The 21,941-nt window shown below is 44.0% G+C and overlaps 1 protein-coding gene across 1 annotated transcript; it reads left to right on the top strand.

Annotated features, from left to right (window-relative positions):
• Positions 1-8,464: 8,464 nt before the first annotated feature.
• Positions 8,465-19,758, top strand: SRPRB (SRP receptor subunit beta; the record flags this gene model as incomplete). Its single annotated transcript, XM_053308998.1, has 7 exons — positions 8,465-8,690; positions 9,650-9,744; positions 10,907-10,984; positions 13,446-13,528; positions 15,478-15,614; positions 17,384-17,438; positions 19,147-19,758. Coding segments are annotated over 7 exons (891 nt in total), but the record flags the coding sequence as incomplete, so codon positions are not given.
• Positions 19,759-21,941: the final 2,183 nt, after the last annotated feature.

The following is a 21,941-nucleotide window of genomic DNA, read 5'->3' as shown; positions in this document are numbered from 1 at the left end:
TACAGAAAAGACATTTCTGCATGCAGAAACCTAGTATGACAGGGAGAAGACTGAGCTAGGATTCATCTCCCTTATGTGCTAGCTTTTTCTTGCAGGGATGATTACACACACACACACCACACCCCACACGAGAGAGAGAGGGAGGGAGAGAGAGAAGCATTCAAAAATCACTTTGTCTGAAGTGGAACAAGCTACTCTACCAGTTCAGGAGTCTATTACTTCATTTTTCTATATCTGTAGGCCAGATTATTGATAATCAACTCAAGAACATTTCTGTTTCCTGTTTGTTCTCCTGTTGAGCTGGTGGGGAAAGCACTATTACCCAATTTTCATGTCCAGAGAATATGGTATAAATCAGCAGATCTGTGCCTATATATTAAGGCCAAAGAGGAAAATAAGCAAATGCAGATCAATAAAGACTTCCTGGGGAATGTTGATGGTAACTACACTTATATGATAATACCAGAAAAAAGCAGATCTGAAAAATCCTGACATATTGATCATAGGAACATAGGAAGCTGCCTTATACAGAGTCAGACCATTGGTCCATCTAATTCAGTATTGTCTACATAGACTGGCAGTGGCTTCTCTAAGGTTACAGGCAGGAGTCTCTCTCAGCCCTATCCTGGAGATGCCAGGGAAGGAACTTGGAACCTTCTGTATGCAAGCATGCAGGTGCTCTCCCCAGAGCAGCCCCGTTCCCCTAAGGAGAATATCTTATAGTGCTCACATGTAGTCTCCCATTCAAATTCAAACCCAGGGCAGACCATGCTTAGCAAAGGAAACAATTCATGCTTGCTACCACAAGTCCAGCTCTCCTCCCTAGAGGAGTCTGGAGCAGAGTTCTATTTCCCCCCCCCCCATCTGTATGCAGAATGAGTTTTGTTCTGGGTGGCAGTATCACGGAGTGTGTGCGCACATGCATTAAGAGTGGGGCCTTCCTGATATAACCTGAGCGGGATCTAAAATTAACTGAGCACACATCAAAAAACTTGTGAGCACGCACACACACCTTAGAGGGAACACTGGTCTGAAGTAATCTACAGTCTAGCAACATTATTGCTAAAACAGGGTGGTGAAACAAGTGCCATTTGATTCAGTTTGTTTATGGTTCAGAAAGACCAATAAAGGTTCAATAATCATTTTGGCACACTTGAACAGGTTCAGTTCTAGTTCATATGGGGAAATTTAAATATAAGTCACATTTGGATATGGATTTTCATAGTGGGAAGGAGCAAGGCAACGGGTCTAATTTATCTAGTCTCAGCGCTACTTACTGAAAATCAGATGTCAAGGTGATGCCATCAGGGTCAAGGGATGAAGCCTGTGTGCCCAGGAGCAGAGCCACACTGGGGATGGTGGGAGTTGTGGCCCAAATTCTAAGGACTCAAGGTTAAGGGTCCCTGGCCTTAAGCCACTCTGGCGGGGGATAATTGGGGTTGTAGTCCAAGAACAATTGGAGATCCAAGGTAATGAACCCCTTTTCTAAGGTGTTCAGCTATTCTACGTGCTTACAAGTCCCTGGCACCAAACAATACACCCATCTATATCAGGCCAACACATCATTATCTGTACACAATCCAGACTCCAATTATGTCAAAAGAAGAAAGAACTATCTAAAAATGTCTAACTCATGCAGCTGAACGCAACCTATACATCAAGCCACATAACACAAATATATGCAATATATGCAGCATCTTATTAAGTACTAGTATTTTGAAGCCCGTTATAATAACGGGCGCTAGCCTTTTCCTCTCCCCTTTTTTTTTTAAAGTATTGCCGCCGCCGTTGCCACCGAAGTCCCACCCTCCCTCCCTCCCTCCCAACTTCCGAAACCACCTTACCCCGGCCCGTGACAGTTGAGGAAAGGAAGAGCTCAATTGAAGAGGGAAAGAGGAGCTCGCAAGCAGTGCTCCTCCCTCTACAAAGCCTCTTTCCGAACTGGCGCTTGGGGCGGAAAGGACGCCTCTTGCGTCCTTTCCGCCCCAAGCGCCAGTTCGGAAAGAGGCTTTGTAGAGGGAGGAGCACTGCTTGCGAGCTCCTCTTTCCCTCTTCAATTGAGCTCTTCCTTTCCTCAACTGTCACGGGCCGGGGTAAGGTGGTTTCGGAAGTTGGGAGGGAGGGAGGGAGGGAGGGACTTCGGCGGCGGCAGCATTTTCGTCTCCCTGGGCCGGTCTGGACCCCCGCCGCCATTCCCCCTCCCGCCACCCACCACGGCCCGTGTCTCTGGCCGGGCCAGCCACCCAGGGCTCTGGTGGGCCTGCCACCCGCCGCGGCCCGCGGCTCTGGCCGGGCCCTCCGCTGCCCGGGCCCATTCCTGTCTTCCTGGGGCGGCTCTTTCTGGCCACCCAAGATGTTTGGTGGCTCCTGGCGCTCGGTCCTTTGCCGCCGCTAATGGCCGAGGCGGCGGCTCTGCCGCCGCCTCAGCCAGTCTCTCCCTCCTCCGCAGTCCCGGCTTCTTCGGAGCGGCCGTTTGTGGCCGCCCAACATGGCCGCCGGGTGCTGGCGGTCGTGTCTCTCTTGGACTGTTCTGAGCATGCTCAGAACAGTTGAGGCACGAACGCACGCTTGGTGTCCGTCCACGGACGGACACCAAGCGTTTTATTAGAGAGGATTTACAAGACACTCTAGAGAGTATTTGCCCACTGAGCATGAGAGTCTCTAGTGTAAAGGACAAGCAGTGAATCCATGGCAGAGAACTAAAAATCCATGCAAAACAGATCACTGAAGAAATTTAGCCCATTCTGTCACATATATACCTATCCCACCCTCTTTCTCACTCTTTCATACCAGAGCTAGTGTGGTATCATGGTTAAAGTGTCGGAACTGGACTGGGGAGCTATGTATTCAATTTCCTATTCAACCATGAAATTCACTGGGTGACCTTAGACTTTCTTTTAGTCTTAACCTAGCCCTAACCACAGGGGTTGTTTGAGGATAATGGTAGGGGATAGTCCCAACCATGTAAGAAACTCTGAACTTCTTGGAGGAAGGACAGGACATATCTGTGAGGAATACAGTAAACTGTGAGAATGTAACTGTGAGGAATAATACATATACTTGCCCCCTGCCCCCAGATGCCAGATTCTTACTGACCTGATGGCTAATTGGCAGGTCATACTTTTTATTCCTTTTTGGGATGTGCAGCATTTGGCAGTTAAGTAAGTTAGGCGGCGGCTGCTGCTACCACCAGCTAGTATAATAATATACTTAGCATGCAGAAGGTCCCAGGTTCCCCACTGTATCTAATTAAAAGGATCTTAAGCAGCAGGGTCTTAAGCAACAGAACATGCAAGCAAGATGTGCTGCTGGTGATTTGAAACTGGAATGCCAAAGTTAGAAAAGGTAAGGAGGAAAATACAGTCGGCCTATATGGCCTAGGAAACAGAAACGAAGCAGAAGAACGACTTATTAGTTTCTGCCAAGCCAATGATCTCTTCATTGCTAACACATTCTTCAAACAACCAAAGCAGTGCCTATACACATGGACATCACCAGATGGAGTACATAGAAGTCAAATTGATTACATTATTGGTGCAAGGAGGTGGAAGAGCGCAGTTATAATAGCTCACATACAAGTTCCAAGTCAAGCTAAAGCAGAAAAACAAAGCGATCCAGTTTCCACAATATGATCTTGAGAATGTACCCACCATTTTCAAGGAGAACATCAGGAACTGCTTTGAAGTTCTAAACCTCATTGATAGGAAACCAGAGGGAACCTTGTTGATAGGGAACCAGAATGAAACCAAAGAAGTAGTTAAAGACAAATGTGAAAAGAGACTGCCAAAGACCAAGAAACAGAAGAAAGCAAAATGGATGTCAGAACAGATGGTGGAAATTGCCAAGAAGAGGAGAGAAGACACAGTCAAGAAAGATAAAGACCTCAGGAAGGAACTTAATAGGGAATTTCAGAAAGCTGTTAGAAGAGACAAGGAGCAGTACTACAATGACATCTGTAAAGACCTTGGGGATGGATATAGACACGGAAAAACAAGGAAAGTTTTCCAAAAGATCTCTGAACTCAGAAGGAGGTTCCAACCTCAAATTGGTATGTTAAGGAATGCCAAAGGACAGATAGTAACTGATTCAGAGAAGATCAAACAGAGATGGAAGGAGGATACTGAAAATCTGTACAGCAGGGACGTCAACATCTCAAGATATTCTAGAAGATATTCCCTACTTGCAAGAACCTCTAGTATGGGAAGATGAAGTTAGATCAGCACTCCAGTCATTACCAAGTTGGAAAGCTACAGGAGTTGATGGAATAGCTACAGAAATATGGCATTCAACAGAAGAAGAATCAGTCAAAGTTCTAACCAAACTATGCCAGCAAATTTGGAAAATGACACAATGGCCAACAGTTTGGAAGAAGTCAGTCTACATACCCATACCAAAGAAAGGAGACTTAACAGATTGCGCAAACCATCACACAATATCCTTAATTTTACATGCTAGCAAAATAATGCCCAGGATCATCCAAAGCAGATTAGAGACCTACATGGAAAGGGAAATGCTGGATATTCAAGCTGGTTTCAGAAAAGGCTGAGGGACAAGAGACAAGAGACATCATTGCTGATGCACGCTGGATAATTGAGAAAGCCAAAGAATACCAGAAAGAAGTCAGTATGTGCTTTATTGACTACAGAAGCCTTCAATTGCGTCAACCATGTCAAGCTGTGGAATATCCTTAGGAAAATGGGCGTCCCAGAATAACTCATTGTTCTCATGAGAAACCTATACACAGGGCAGGAAGCCATAGTCCAGATGGAACATGATGAAACAGACTGGTTCCAGATTGGCAAAGGAGTAAAACAAGGCTGGATTGGAAGAAGATGAGAGTGGCTTTAAATCTGAAGGAAGAAATATCAATAACATGCACTACACTGATGATACGACTCTGATAGCTGAGAATGTGGATGATTGGCAAGCTCTAGCGAAAGTCAAGGAGCACAGTGAAAAATGGGAATATGACTAAATGTCAAGATGACTATACTAATGACAACGAGTACAACAACCAGCCTCAGAATTGATAATGAAGACATTGAAGTGGTGGATAGCTTCTGCCTTTTAGGATCGACCATCAACAGTCAAGGATCTAACAATCAAGAAATACGCCTCAGACTAGCACTTGGTAGGGTTGCTATGAAAGTCTTGGAAAGGATATTTAGATGCTGTGACGTGTCTATACCTACAAAGATTAGAATCGTTGGGACAATGGTTTGTCTTGTGATGCTCTATGGATGCGAAAGCTGGACTTTGAAGAATTATGGTATAAAAAGCACTGATGCTTTTGAACTTTGGTGCTGGAGAAGACTTTTGAGGACACCAAGGACAACCAGGAAAACAAACAAATGGATCATAGAACAAATCCAGAATTTTCACTTGAGGCACAAATGACCAGGCTCAAACGATCATACCTTGGACACATTATGTGAAGACCCAGCTCCCTTGAGAAGTCCATAATGCTGGGAAAAGTTGAAGGAAAGAGAAGATGAGGATTACCAGCAGCAAGGTGGATGGACTCGGTTACAACAGCAATGAATGTACCACTGAGAAACCTTAAAGGCCAAGTTGAAGACAGATCATCCTGGAGAGAATCTATCTATGTGGTCACTGAGAGTTGACACCGACTTGACAGCATTCAATCAATCGATCAGTAGGGCTGAAGCCTCACATACCCAAACACGTGGGTATAGAGATAACACAATCTTCCTAACTTTGCTAAAGGAATGTAACCCCTGTAGTGGAAGAGAAAATCCTGGTTATGATAGAGTCATAACTCGTAAACAAACTTGCAGATGAATTCTGTTTAAGCATTTTTCAAGCTGAAGACTCCCTTTCATTCTTGTTTTTTGAGTTGAGCAATGGTGAATGACTGCCAAGTCAACAGAAGAATGTTTTCTATTATATGACCTTTTGGCGGCACAGTTTACATATACACACGCGGACAAATTTGTTGGTACCCTTACAGCTCACTGAAAAAGTGTTTTATGCCTCCTGATTAAATGAAAAGCAATTGTCCCATGTATACATGCATGCCTTTGATATGTCATCAGGTAAAGCAAAGCAAGTGTGAAAAGAGATAAAGTATTGTTTATTCTACAAAGATATCCTAAAGTGAGAGCCAGTGTGTTTAAAGTGCTGGACTGGGACTGGGGAGACCCGAGTTACATAGGAACATAGGAAACTGCCATATACTGAGTCAGACCATTGGTCTATCTAGCTCAGTATTGTCTTCACAGACTGGCAGCAGCTTCTTCAAGGTTGCAGGCAGGAATCTCTCTCAGCCCTATCTTGGAGAAGCCAGGGAGGGAACTTGAAACCTTCTAACCCAAACCTTCTGCTCTTCCCAGAGTGGCTTCATCCTCTGAGGGGAATATCTTGCAGTGCTCACACATCAAGTCTCCCATTCATGTGCAACCAGGGCAGACCCTGCTTAGCTATGGGGACAAGTCATGCTTGCTACGACAAGACCATCTCTCCTCTCCAAATCCCCATTCAAATCCCCATTCAGCCATGATACTTGCTGGGTGACTCTGGGCCAGTCACCTCTCTCTCAGCCTAACCTACTTCACAAGGTTATTGTGAGGAGAAATTTAAGTATGTAGTACACTGCTCTGGGCTCTTTGGAGGAAGAACGGGATATAAAATGTAAATAATAATAAAGTGGCCTGGACATATTTGTTGGTACCCCTAGAAAAGATCATAAATAATTTGATTAGAGTGATGTTTCAAATTAGCTCTTTTCTTTAATTAGTATCACACATGTCTCCAATCGTGCAATCAGTCATTCAGCCTATTGAAATGGAGAAAAGTAGTCACTCTGCTGTTTGGTATCATGGTGTGTCCCACAATGAACGTGGACCAGAGAAAGCAAAGGAGAAAGTTGTCTGACGAGATCAGAAAGAAAATTATAGACAAGCATGTTAAAGGCAAAGGCTATAAGACCATCTCCAAGCAGTTTGATGTTCCTGTGACAACAGTTGCAAATATTATGAAGAAGTTCAAGGTCCATGGGACTGTAGCCAGCCTCCCTGGACGCAGCCACAAGAGGAAAATCAACCCCAGAATGGGCAGAAAGAGAGTGAGAATGGTAAACAAAAAGCCAAGGACAACTTCCGAAGAGATACAAGCTGAACTCAAAGGTCAAGGTCCATCAGGGTCTGATCGCACCATCTGTTGCTTTTTGAGTGACAGTGGGCTCAATGGAAGAAGACCCAGGAGGACTTCACTGCTGAAAGAAAAACATCAAAAAGCCAGACTGGAATTTGCTAAAATACATATTGACAAGCCACAATGCTTTTGGGAGAATGTCCTTTGGACAGATGAGACAAAACTGGAGCTTTTTGGCAAGTCACATCAGCTCTATGTCCACAGACAAAAAAATGAAGCTTTCAAAGAAAAGAACACCATACCTGCTGTGAAACATGGAGGAGGCTTGGTTATGTTTTGGGGCTGCTTTGCTGTGTCTGGCATGGGGTGCCTTGCGTCTGTACAGGGAACAATGAAATCTCAAGATTATCAAGACATTCTGGAGCAAAACATACTGCCCAGTGTCAGAAAGTTCTGTCTCAGTTGCAGGTCATGGATCCTCCAACAGGATAATGATCCAAAACACACAGCTAAAAGCACCCAAGAATGGCTAAGAACATAACATTGGACTATTCTGAAGGGGCCTTCTATGAGCCCCGATTTGAATCCTATCAAACATCTATGGAAAGAACTGAAACATGCAGTCTGGAGAAGGCACAGCTGGAGCAGTTTGCTCAGGAAGAGTGGGCCAAACTACAGGTGCAGAAGTCTCATTGAGAGCTACAGGAATCGCTTGTTTGCAGTGATTGCCTCTCAAGGTTGTGCAACAAAATATTAAGTTAAGGGTCCCATCATTTTTGACCATGCCATTTTCATTTGTGCTTTTATTTGAAATACTCTGTCGCATCAAAACTCTAAAGCAAAGTCTGATTTTTGTTAAATGCGGAATAAACAACGATGGGTGCCAACTATTTTTGTCAGTTTCAAGTTATTTCAGAGACAATTGTGGGTCCTTCTTTTTTCGTGGAGGGGTACCAACACATTTGTCCACGTATGCATATCTGCCAGGGCCAATTAAGCACAATCCTTCACGCATCTGATGGCGTAGACTTAGATTGATTTAGTCTCATCTTTAGTCCCCCAACTCTTTGGGGTTTTTTCATGTAACAGACAGGCATGTGAAGAACTTCACAGAACACTACCCTTCTCACGTCGCTTTCTAGTATATCGGAGATACTATCTTCTCCTCTTTCCTCCAGCTCGAGAATAAGGGGCGGAGAAGCGAACTACAATTCCCATGAAGCACCGGAAGCCACTGCGCGTGGCGGCGCAGAGCGGAAGGTTGCCGCCGGGGGGAAAGGACACGTCGCGCGTCTCAGGCAGCCGGACCCAGCGCGAGCCCAGCCGTTGGAAATGAATGCCGCCGAGGTGACAGCCGCGCGCGACGGGTCGCTCCCTTCGCAAGAAGCTCCGTTGGCGGACCAGGTTCCGCTGCTCATCTCGGTCGCGGCCGCCCTGCTTGTGGTGCTCCTGTCCCTGCGTGAGTTTCAGCGCGGAAGGCGGGAAGGAGACCCTGCGAGGCCGGGCCCTTCCAAGCCGCAGAGTCCTGAATCGGCTTCGTGCTTTTAAAGGCGGCGTGGCAGGCAGCCATTTAGCAGGTGCAGCTTGTCGCGCCGCGCTGCATCACCTTCAGATGAAAAGCGGATCATGCTAGGTTTAAGTGAAACAATACTGAAGACTCACCGGTTCGATAGCTGCCTGCCATGCAGGTGTTAAGGGCACAGGTCCACTCTCCATAGAAAAGGTAGTCCTCTGCTCCCCGCCCGCCTGCGCCATCTGTCATTGAGCCTAGTGTGCTGCAGTGGCTATCGTGTTGAACCCAATTGGGTCGGGGAAGACCTGCTTGGCCACGAAGCCGCTTCGGTTCATTCACTGAAGAACCAACATGTGATGAGGGCAAATGGGAACACACTGGCACACTCCCATTAGCTCTCTCTGCAGAAGACCAAGTAGAGTGTGTACCTCAGTGTTTACGTGATATGCTCCGCACACTACACGTAATAGTAAATACCTTTTCACCCTTCAGTTGATCCTTACCAGGGTATCTGAATCCTGTTAATCTTCAGTGAGGTCCCCTTTGATATATTTATAAAAAAAAATCAGATATCTTTGAATTGTCTTGATGTTTGATTGTGACAGATTGAACACACTTTTACTATTTATAAATAATTGAAATGTCTCCAAATGCGGAACAAGCATGGCATTGTAGTCAGAAGAGGCAGGCAAGACTGCTTTGAGAAATATGGTAGCTGTCAAAGTTGAAAGAGGCCAACTTTACTAAAATGTCCATTCATGTTAATTTGTAAATGTGTTTGACTATTCTGATAAATTAACTCCCTTTGTCAAATATATTAAATGTACGTATGGGGTGGGGGGTGGGGGGGACATGAATATCCTTGTGATGAAAAAATTTATCCAGGATACAAAACCTGAAGTAGCTTTCGCTCTGGTCTGATTAGAGGGTGCATGTGTAAGATGACTGGCTTTCTTAAGTAGGGAACTATGAGTTGTGTTGGGTATGGGTACAGAAAATACTCTGTTATCTTTTCCCTTGTAGTAATTTGGAAGCTTATCCAGACCAGAAAAAGCAGTCGGAGAGCAGTGCTTCTGGTGGGCCTCTGTGACTCAGGAAAAACTCTTCTGTTAGTTAGGGTATGTGGCTTCCTCTCTTGGTATTTAGTCTTTTGGACTATTTTCCATATCTGTACTTGTCTCTTTGCCCTTTTATTACAAGGGGAAATTCTTTATGATCCACTCCTGGAATATCTTAGTAAAGCACTCAGAGATGTAATATGGATGAAAATATTTTATGCTTCCTAGTTAAGTATTGTGCTTTTATCTGTTATATTTTGAAGAGTGAGTGGGTGTGTTTGTGACAGAAAGTGATACACTACTTCCTGATTACCTACAGATACCACATTTTGCATACACAATCCTGCCATAATGAAGTTGACATCCTACAAATTTCAAAATGTTTACACTTCCCTTTTGCAAACACATTAATAAAAAATTGACATTCCCCTTTACAAGCAAAGGGGTGGGGGAATCCTTGAAAGGTCTTCTAAAGGGCAGCCGTTGTTGTGGCAAGAGGGATCTTTAAAAGTAGATTAAGGTTTTTGCTGGCCCAGCGGTGGTCACTCCTCAAAGCCCCCCAGTGCAGCCCATATTCGTGTCGCTCCCTCCAGCAACCTGCACAGTGATGCGATTCTGGCTTCCATGGATGCGTGAAGGCTGGAACTGAGCCGTCACGCAGGCAGGTTGCTGGAAACTGCTCTGTGGGTGCAGAGGCCGGAATTGCACAGCCACTGCCTAGGCAGGTTGCTGGAGGGTACCATGTGCTTTGAGGAGTGGCCACTGTTGTAAAAACCGGAATCTACTTTGAAATATGCCCTCTTGCCAGCCTCTTTCAAGGCTCCCCCCACTCCTTTGCTTGTAAAAGGGAATCCTCACTGGCTTCAGTCCCAGGCTCATGTTTAAAATGAATGCATGTGCAGTCGTTCACACAAGGACAGTACTTGTGTACAGACGCCTGTATGCATGTATAACATAATGTCTGAATAGGGCTAGTGATGTGTTCATTTTTAAGTGCAGTTTATTAAATGACTAAATTCAGGGGAGAGTTAAATTATTTATATATAAGTATTTAATTTTAAATTGAATAATACATTGAAATTTATTAAATGTCCTAATTCAAGGCATAGTTCTGAAATAAATTCTTTTCCTAATTTTCTGCTAGGGTTTAGATTGTAGTTAGGCAAATAATTTTAATTAGACTGGGGATATTTCATTTTATTTGCTTTCTTTCTTTTAATAGCTGTTAACAGGCAATTTCCAGAATACACAGACTTCTATAACTGAGAATTCTGCTCCCTACAGAGTAAAAAATGACAAGGTAAGGAGATGTCAAGTTTTTTGTTCTATGATGTTCTTCCTAGACTGGTTGATTTTATAATCTATAACAGATGTGATTTTGGAATATGCTTTTTTTATAAGTGTGGTTTTGTACTTGCTTTGCAAAAATGGAGAGTAGGCTTTCTCCCAAAAGTGCAGAGGTTCACCTGTGGAAGATGTTCCCTCAAAGTGTATTTTGACCCATTCTCCCTCTCTGTTCAGGCTTTTGGTAATGCCCTTGGCCATTACAATGAATGTCAGCCTGTCTAATCCTCTCATAGAGGAATCCATTGACCTCACTCCTTCCCTGGGCCATGGCACATAGGCTGTTCCCATTCTGCAACAGGCTTCTCTCAAATGACCCTTCATTCAGGGCTGCTGAAGAGTGGAGAGGGGAGGTTACACTGATACATGTGTGTTTGTGGAAAGCTAGGAAGCTGCCTTATAATAAGCTAGACCATGGACCCATCTAGCCCATAATTCTCTTCCGATTGGCAGCAGCTCTTCTGGGTTTTCTCTTTCACCTTCAAGAGCTAAAAGAGTAAGAGAAAGAGAAAGGAGCTAACAAGGGGCTTTGCTTAAAGTCTCAGAAGAAGAGGGAAGGTGGGAGCGGGGGCTGCTTGTTTGTTAGTAAAAGAACTACCCAGAGGAAGTGCCAGTCTACTGTATCACCCACTTCCCCCTCATTCTCTAGATCTCTGAATTTTGGCAAGATTTTTTAAAAAGGAAAGGAAAAGAGAAAAACTCCCAGCAAATGCTGGAGAAATCCAGTGCCTTCTGAAGGCTTGGTCAGGGTGATGAGTGAGAGAAAAGGGCTGCCTTCTCACTAGAGTGAGGCTGGAGAAAGGTAGCCAGAGCTCCTACTACCTGTTATGAATTCCATTTGCTTGCAATGAGTGCTCCCATTTTGTGCACAGATCTCCAGAGAGTGCTCAGCCTGTCTAGAAGGACCCTGGGAAATTAGATGATTGGGCTGGCCTTGTTTGCTGGCTATTGGTCAGAATAGGTGCCTGTAAGCTCTTCTTACTTCTGATTGGTTGGGGGCTGGGCTAGCCCCTGCCCACCCGGGGGTGGGGGTGGATGCGAGCAAGAGAAGAAAGGCACATCCTGCTTGGTGCTGAGGCACTTAATATGCAATTTGGGTAGTGGGTAGTAAGTATGGTAATTACTTTATTTGGGAGCAAGGATCCCACTGAACACTCTCAGGGGAGGAAATGGCTTGACAAAGGAATTTAGAAAAAAGACCGAGAGCCAGTGCCATCTAGTGTCAAACAGTGAAAATGCAAACGCAACATTAGCAAGAGAGACAGACACACAGAGAGGAAGGAATGGTATGTTTGGTGAGAGAATGGGGGGCTGGCAAGGATGGGGGCAACGCCCCCTCTGCCCCCAAATAAGGAGCCTCCTCTGTCACAGGGGTACTTGAGAGCTTTCCTGAGGGTATCTTGTAACTTAATTAAGAAACTTCTGAAAACACATCTCTTCAACCAAGCTTTCTCAGCTTTTTAAAACTTGTTTTTTAATTGTTTTGGCTATTTAATTGGTGTTTTATGATGTTTCAATTGTTAATTATTATTTTATGCAGTTTATAATTTTTATTTTTATTGTTAATTGATTTTAATGGTGTTTTAATGTAAACTGCCTTGAGCCTTTTGGAAGGGCGGTATAAATTTTTTAATAATAACAACTTTCTGTAGGCCCACTTCTCTTTATTCCATGCAGAATGTAAGTCAAACAAAAAGTAGTTGTAGCAGCAAGACTTTTAAAAAATTCTAGTTGGCGATACTTGAAATTGTCTGAGATATCAGAAGGGGTACACTACTCATCAAAGTTTGGGAACCACGGGCCTGCTTGTACTGTTATACTCAGGTTGTCCTCTTATCACTCTCTAGAGATGTGTGTCCCATCTACTAAACTAAACATGTCTGTTTAGAGCAGTTTCTCACATTAAGTAGGACTATAAGTATTTAAGACTATTTCTCTCAAAATGGTGCATTACCTATTTGGAACAAACTGAAATTGATCCTCTTAGTAATGACAGGAAAGTAAGGAGAATGTATGGATCTATTCAGAATACAATGGCTTACATACTGTGCTGTCTACCACCCTTCTAAGCAAGATGCCCACATGCTGCAGCGTTCTGCTGCAAGGTACTCTGACGCTGCTTGCAAACACTCAAAGCCTCCAGGGCTCCTAAGTACAATGTCACCATTCCAGCGATGAAGCTCCCATGATTCCCAATGGAGCAGTGACATGTGCTTAGGAGCCACAGAGGCTCGGCATATTTGCAAGCAGTGGCAGAGGGTCTTCCAATGGAATGCTGCAGCATGTGGGCATCTCGCTTAGAAGGATGGCAGACTGTGCGGTATGTAAGCCAGAAAGCTGACTGTGGCCTTCAGTCTAAATGAGCCATGTCTGACTCATTAAGTGTTAATCAGAATGTTTACTGCTTTTTTGTACAGAACACAAATGTGACTTTGATTGACCTTCCAGGCCATGAGAGTTTACGACTTCAGTTCTTGGATAGGTTCAAGGCTGCAGCCAGGTAAATATCAGAGTTGTGCCTTTCAGCCTGTAAACAGAAAGCTCAGATGATGGAGATGATGGTGGAACACATCAGGCATCATTGCTACAAGCAAGCTTAGGTACCCCATGATGTTGTTTATGTAGCTCATTTTCTCTGTGCCTCCTTTGCTTTGAACTTCTCTGCCTGATCAGTTGGATAGGAAAAAACCAACAGGAGATGTTTGAAATTGGCAGGAGCAGGAGCTTTCCTAGAGAAAGTTTAGTGTATATGATTTCTTATATTCAGCCAAGAAACAGCAATTGTCACTGTTCAGTCCAGCGTAACATCCCTCCAGTGACTCTTGCTGATGACTCCCATTTGTTTCTTTTTATACCTTGAGCCCTTTTGGGACAGGGAGACAGCCCCCTCCCCTTTTTGGCTACATAAACTGCTTTGAGAACTTCTATTTTTGCAACAAGGAGGTATATAAAATGTTGTTTTTATATGCCTCTTTATGCCATTATTTATTTATTTTTTTATTAGACTTTCTTTTATGGGATATGAAATGTTCCAATGAGGACCAGCAGCCACTTTATAAACCTGATTACCTAGAGCAGACCTGCACAACATAAGACCTTCAGATCAATTACAGTTCAATCCTTGCTTATTTTTAACTCACTGGGGGAATTTCAAAATCCTTGTGGCCTTTTCGCCACATCTTTGTGGGGATATCTAGCAGCCAGTGATCTACAATACAGACAAACTCTCCCTATGTACAGTACTTGACTGTGCAGACATAGTTGAACATACAAAGACCCAAAGAGCATATTGGTACACGGGGGTATCCCACCCCCTCCCCATTTCTGTGAATTTATAGCCGCCTCTATTGGACTCCCCTCAACTTAAATTCAGAGGTGCGTGGTGGAGTTAGCGCCGGTTTTTCAGACTGTCGTAGCTAGCTGGCTAGCCACCTGTACAGCCCATTGGTCCCAGACCATGGTCTAAGGGCACATGATGCAGCCGCCTTGTTGAAGCTAAACAGGTCTTGGTGTGGTCAGTGCCTGGGTGGGAGACCCCACCTTTGGGGATGGGGCCATAGCTCAGTGGTAGAGAATGCTTTGTATGCAAAAGGCCCCAGGTTCAGACCCTGGCATCTTGAGATAGGGCTGGAAAAGACTCCTGCTTGAAACATAGGAGAGCCACTACCAGTCAGTGTAGACCAGGGATTCTCAGTGTTGGGTCCCCAGATGTTATTGGACTTCAGCTCCCATAATTCCCAACCAAAGGCCACTGGGGCTGGGGATTATGGGGGTTGAAGTCCAATATCATCTGGGGACCCAGCGTTGAGAATCCCTGGTGCAGATGATATTGAGCTAGATGGATGAATAGTCTGACTCAGTATAAGGCAGCTTCCTAGGTTCCTATGTGTTTGAAACAGTTTATGTGAACTGCTGGGTGAGTGAAAGCCTTGTGTGCTCTAGCTACTGAGCTTGGCAAAGATGAAGAGAAATAAGATGGGTGTGGGGCAGAAACTACATATTCACAAACTAAATTTAGGAAGAGAAAGGGAGAGAGGAGTGCAGAGAGTCAAAGAAGTGGTAGCTGAGAATGACGTCACAGAGATGCCTGTGAATAGGGGAACCAAGAAATATGGGGTGGCTGTAAGAAAGGGGTGCAGATGTGGCGCAGAAAGAGAACATGCTATGGCATGCAAAGAGGAGAGAATGTGCTGTAAAGTGGAGAGAGGAAAGGATGGCAGATTAACAGAGGAAGGTGTTAAGATTGCTGTAGTGTCTATCCGTCCAGCCCTTTAGCAAGCTTGGAAGACAGATGGGGATTTTTCTCACTTGAGCTGAATTTTATTTGAAGAAAGCAGCCAGTAGGCATTTGTGCAGCTGTTTCTTACCTTATCCACACTTCTGTGCAAGTGAGACTGCCTGATGAAAAACAGTCCTTTACGGTCATGCTTTTATGTTCTTTTTGTGCAGGGCAGTTGTGTTTGTTGTGGATAGTGTAGCATTCCAGCGGGAGATGAAAGATGTGGCAGAGTTCCTGTACCAGGTCCTGATTGACAGCATGGTGCTGAAAAATGCACCACCTCTGCTAATAGCCTGCAATAAGCAAGGTACTGTATATCCACTTGGAAACAATGTGGTGATCATTTGTGTGTGATAGTAGGAATGGAGTAGATTCTTGACATTTTTCCATAGCCTCTTTCTTGCCTAAGATGTGAAGCATATGCATGTGTTGCAATTACATCTCATCCAAATGAAACCTATTGGGTGACATCCAGACCTTCAGTGGAATGATATGTGGAGAGTCTAGGTAGACACAGAAATATCTAAGCCCCTAGGTAGAAGCAGAAATATCTAATCCCCTGGCTAAGAAACAAAGAAAAAGCTGCTAAAGGCAGACTGATGATCTGCTGCAGTCTTCAAAGGGCCTCTTGGAACACTCTGCCAGAAAAGCGTGTCCTACATCAGAGGAGGAGATACCCTCTGCTGGGAGAGTCTTTCAGCATTGAGAACTTGTGTTGGAGAGCTGGCAAGGACAGAAGGATCAGAAAAGAAGATGGAAGTAGTTCAGGACAGTATATTCTAAAAGCCATCTGTTTAACAGAATCTAAAGTCTGCCTAAAAAAAAAAGAATAAAAAGAAAACCCCAAGTTTTAATTATAAAATAAACAATAATTTGTTTTGTGTTAAACTTTACCAAGTTCTTAGATGGTTCTTCAATGCTTAAAGCCAGAACTAGTAAGATTTGGAATCTCACATTGGCTGGTGGAGACCATTCGCCTAGCTTACTTAATACAGGGAGTACCGGCATCTCAAGTTATCTTGATCTAAAAGACACATGTGGTTGGGACTCAATGAGTTCTGGGCAGGCTATCCTCTCCATGTGGGTTTGCAGACAGGATCCTCCTTGGAAAGCAGGCATATTTGAATAATTTTAGGTTGGCCTCTGAGGGAAAATCACTGCAGCCATAAAAACTCAAAGGATTCCACACAAACCGTGTGAGAGGGCCACTGTCCTGCCCAAATTCTGGAGCAGTACAGAAGTCATTGCATGGCAGAGCTGTGACATGCAAGAGGTGATGGTAAGCACCAGTGCAGCAGTATTGATGTCAGCACCTCTCTCAGCACTTGGATGATGATTAGGTCTGCTTTTCAATGCTGGAATTGTTTGCAGTGATCCTTAAGTCATACTCTGTGCGCTCTAGGAATAAAACTCTGCATTGTGGCATTAGATTCTAACACAAGAGATGTAGGGTATAATTGCTTTTAAATCTAGGGAAAGAAATGGATTGTGGGAGTTGTGCGGAAGCTGGTTTTGCTGTCTCTTGCCTGCCTGTCCTCTTCCTTTTCACTGACCCTTTGACTTTGCTAGCAAAGACAGTTTTTAAAAAGTCCATTATTCTCCCCAGAGCCTTCACTGGTCTCTCACTCTGTCAGTTTCCACTTGTACAACTGCCAATCTGCTGTCATCAGAACCACTTGTGCAGTGTAATTCAAAGTGCCTAGTTGCAATAACCACCTAATGGCGCAGTGGGGGAATGCTTGACTAACAAGCAGAAGGTTGCCGGTTCGAATCCCCGCTGCTACTATATTGGGCAGCAGCAATCTAGGAAGATGCTGAAAGGCATCATCTCATACTGTGCAGGAGGAGGTAATGGTAAACCCCTCCTGTGTTTTACCAAAGAAAACCACAGGGCTCTGTGGGCACCAGGAGTCGAAATCGACTTGATGGCACACTTTACCTAGTAGCAAAAAGCCAAATACAAAATTGGAGACTCCTGTATGAAATATTCATTGTCAATATAAGCCAAAGCAGTTGTGTTTTCTTCTGCTTAACTTTGTATGTGATAATACAGACATATTTTCTTTCCTTCTGTAGATGTAACAATGGCAAAATCTTCGAAACTCATACAGCAGCAGCTGGAAAAAGAACTGTAAGTTGTAAGGGTTGACTTGTCAAATCTCATTCATGTGCCTGTCAGACATTCCTGCCCACACCTGCTTTGTGTTTCCTGTGACATGCTTTGCAGTTAATCAGAATGATGTGGTAGGAGGGGAAGGAGCACTGAGGTAGCTATTTGCTATACAGAATAGAGCCCATGCTACTGACAGTACTGCCTGGTAGGAATGTCCTGACTATTCTGATGCATGAAGAGCTGTTGAATTAAATTGGCTGGTTCAGACAATACCTTACTGGTCCACACAATCAGGATGGTGACTCGCCAAGAGCACATTCATCATGACATCATCCAGAAACATCCGGACATCATCCCATCACATCCCGCAACGCCAACAAACTTACCATATTCATCCTAGTGTGCCCCACCCGCTGCCATCTATCTATCCGTCCATCAACACGCCCCTGAAGTCCTGGGAAAAGTGCAGGGACTGTATATAGACTCAATATTTGGACCATGTATAGAGGTGCCACTTGGATGAGCAGACTTCCCACATGATAAAGGGACATGCCAGCAGGGTGGTTGGACACCCATGGGTGAAGTCATGGTAGATATGCTTTTGGCGTATCCCCTTCCTAATAGCATGGGCCAGTAAGATATTGTCCAAAGCAGCCATAGAAATCAAGTTTAATCAAACCAGTTTTGGGGCGGGGGGTGGGGTTCACATATTTTTGAAATCTTGCAGTCATCCAGACAGTTATAGTGGGGTGAAGAATACTATTAGACAATAGATTGATTGCCACTGGTTTCCCTTTGGTGTCCAGCAGGTGGCAGTAGTGTAATATGGACTGAGCACTGTACCACACTGAGGGCCAAACTATGTTATATCAAACTTATCATTGGCCCTGCATGGTGTCTTCCCCACCCCTGCAAGTATCAACCACTGGGGTGGTACAATCTGGATTAGAATAATGATGCGGGGAGGAGACTTCTTACCGTTTACCCCCACTGTGACCCAGTCTGGTTTGGTCCTTGTCAGCTGCTATTTGCCCTGGGAAAGAAGCTGCCATTTCCTCCAGCAGCATCTGGTAAAGATATGCACAAATCAGATCTTGTGATTCAGTTTGCACTTGAATCAAATTGCAAAATACTCAAATTGATTCATTGAAACAGGTTGTTTCAATGAATCAACTTTAATCAATTCGAGTGATTCAGCCATAGAGAATGGGGAACTCTAATCACTCCATTGTTCCCCATGGGTAGGTCCTAGGGACACCAGTGTGGGCTAGGATCCTATGAGGGTTTTGGGGAAAGGTTAAAAATTTTTTTGTTAATCATCTGCTTATGCATTTCTTTTGTGATTTGGGTGGTAGGCCATACGCCATACCACCCAACCCACTTTGGTGTCCCTAGGACCTACCCATGGGGAACAATAGGGTGTTTTGAGCTCCCCAATGTTCCCTATGGCCAAAACAAGCAGAATGCACTAATTTTGCAACCCTGCCTTGAAAAACACTGCAGAGCAGAAGCACACAGTTCCTCCCAACACAGAACACCACATTTTGCTAAACACAGTACAAAAATGAATACAAATATGACAAATATTTATATACTACTTTTCAACAAAAGTTCCCAAAGCATAGATCAAAATAAAATCTCTCTAAATGTGATGTAGGTTGCATACAACCTTGACCCTCTGATCTAGTGCAGACTTGTGTGTGAAAAAACATCTCTTCTCCAACAGCAATACCTTACGAGTGACCCTTTCAGCTGCCCCGAGCACATTGGATAGTTCAAACTCCGGATCTGGCTCTCAGCTTGGGAAGAAGGGCAAAGAATTCGATTTCTCTCAGCTGCCCATGAAAGTGGAATTTGTGGAATGCAGCGCCAGAGGAAGCAAGGGAGAAGAGAGTAGCGGCGATATCGAGGACTTGGAAAAATGGCTAGCCAAAATTGCCTGAGCACAGGGAGGCAGCAAGACAGCCACTGGAGAAATAGTATGAACTGGAACAGTATTTGAAAACTAATGGCGGAAGGACTTGAGTTCTCAGGAACAATTTGGGTGGTTTAAAAGGAGCACTTTGAACTGCAACCATGTCAAGATCTTGGTGTGTTGGGGTGAAATGCCCTGCTTTGGGGTGAATTTTTGCTTGCCCTTTAGTACCACAATTTTTGTTATGGTAATGCACTGAGGAAGGTTCTCTGTCCTGCAGATATACCCTAGCAGCATGCAATCCCTTTTCCATTTTCACTCCCTTCTGCTGTTTTTCCTGCTATATCTCATATAGAGAGGTTTTAATTGGGAATTCTTTGTTGAATGAATGTTGCAAAATAAAGTTGTTGTTTCTAACTATTATTCTGGGACTGGAATTTCTCCCTTCCTGCTTGCCTTCCATTAGTAGATTCATATGAAATGTTCATGGTGACTACCCATTTTCACTTTTATCACCTCTTATTTTCTTGTCCCTTTCATTGCCTGGGATGCAGTACATTGTTCTGGAATAGATGGAACCTATGGTAACGTCAGCCCTTGTGAAAGCCATGTATTGCTTTCCACTGAGATGTCTTGGCAGGATCGATATTGTATGCAATGCCTGTCATCTCCCTTCTCCTCCTCCCAGGTTTGTCATTTGTACTGCTTCCGCAAAGTAATGCTGCAGCGAGCCTGGGTGTCCAAGCTGCTAAGGATAACATTTTGGCGTCTGTTTCCATGCTCTTCTTCCAGCTGAAGACTAAAATGATGTGATATACTCTTTTTTTTGCTTTTTCTTGGTTGGTGTCACAGTATTTGAAACATGTTTCTGACAGACTTTCCCTGTTGGGCTGATGCGCCCATGGTCACGACCTCTTCTGTTCTTAGGCCTGATTTGCTTTGGTAAGCATCAAAGTGACACTTCCCCATAAACTCTAGGCAAATATAATATTGAATGTGTAGCTTTTCTCCATTCTGGGTGTGTCACACCTCGGTGGACTTGGTTCTACCCTCACTGCCTTAGTTTAAGATCTGTCAATTCCCAAGTGCCAGATGATGCTTCTCTGCTAAGAAGTTAAGTTGTCCCATCCTTAGAAAGGATAAATGTCAGAACTGTACATCTCTGCTTGACTCAGAAGAGATATAACATTCATATTAAACTAAGACGTGCCGTCCTATATATACAGAATTACAAAAGAAAAATGTTTCTTGGAATTACTGGGCTTGGGGCCACTTTATATAACATGAAAAATGTCTTTGCAGCATGTGTGTTGTATGTCTCGGTGGTGAACACCAATGTATGAATGGAAGGTGTGTCTGCAGAGGTGATAAATACATGCCTGCAAACCTCATCCATTTGCTGCTCCTGGCTATCTGTTTACTATGTACATGCCTACTCCTGAAGTAAGCATGCTACAAAAATACTGCCCTTGCATATTATGTGACATAGCGCCTATGTCTTCATCCCGTAAAGTCATTATGTGTGCTTAGCATTAGTGGCTCAGCCAACCTTCATGATTTGTTTCAAACGGTGGATTGGCTGAAAACTGTTTTTGCAACTGTGAGTATCTGAGTCATTTACATACAGATCAAGTCCCATTGAGGGGCTTACTTTGATCTACGGCTGGGGTGATCTAGGGAAACTGGCGAAGAAATCTCCATTCAGAATATATTAGAGCATAAGCCAAATTAAACAAACTGGTGCAGAGAGGAAGTTATGATTCCATTTCATGACTTTGGTATGTTGCCTTCTGAAATAAGAGGCCATCTATGAGTGCTATATATTACCTTGGGTGTAAGAGCTGATCTGGCAATTGTGAGCATGAATGGTCCCCTTTGCTAAGCAGGGTCTGCCCTGGTTTGCATTTGGATGGATGACTACATGTGAGCACTGTCTGCTGTCAGATATTCCCTTTGGGGATGGGGCCATAGTTCAGTGGCAGACGAGTTGCTTGCATGCAGAAGATCCCAGGTTCACTCCCTGGCATCTCTAGATAAGGCTGGGAGAGATTCCTGCCTGAAACCTTGGAGAGCCACTGTCAGTCAGTAGAGACAATAGATGACCAATTTTTATTTATTTATTTATATCCCGCTCTTCCTTCAAGGAGCCCAGAGCAGTATACATGGTTATGCTGATCCTCACAACAACCCTGTGAGATAGGTTAGGCTAAGAGATATGTGACTAGCCCAGAGTCACCCAGTGAGTTTCATGGCTGAATGGGAATTTGAACTCAGGTCTCCCTGGTCCTAGTCCAACACTCTAACCACTACACCATACTGGCCTAGATGGACCAATGGTATAAGGTAGCTTCCTATGTTTCTCAGAGGCCAATCTTCCTTTTATTTTAAACAACATTTAACTAGTGCTTTGTGGCAATTGGATTTTAATACATTTCCCCCCCCCCCAACAGCAAACATTCAAATGTTATAAATGTAGGAGTATATGTAAAACAAGACAGTGTAATATAAAATCTGGTAGAAACTGTTAATATGGAACTTATCAAGATATAAATAATCTTGATTTTTTTTAAAAACAAACTGAAAACATATGCATTTGCTACTGCAAG

Source organism: Hemicordylus capensis, chromosome 3, assembly GCF_027244095.1.
Source record: "Hemicordylus capensis ecotype Gifberg chromosome 3, rHemCap1.1.pri, whole genome shotgun sequence".
Classification (NCBI taxonomy): domain Eukaryota; kingdom Metazoa; phylum Chordata; class Lepidosauria; order Squamata; family Cordylidae; genus Hemicordylus; species Hemicordylus capensis.
Note: the sequence above shows the minus strand (reverse complement) of the source record. Positions and strands in the feature narration are given on the sequence as shown.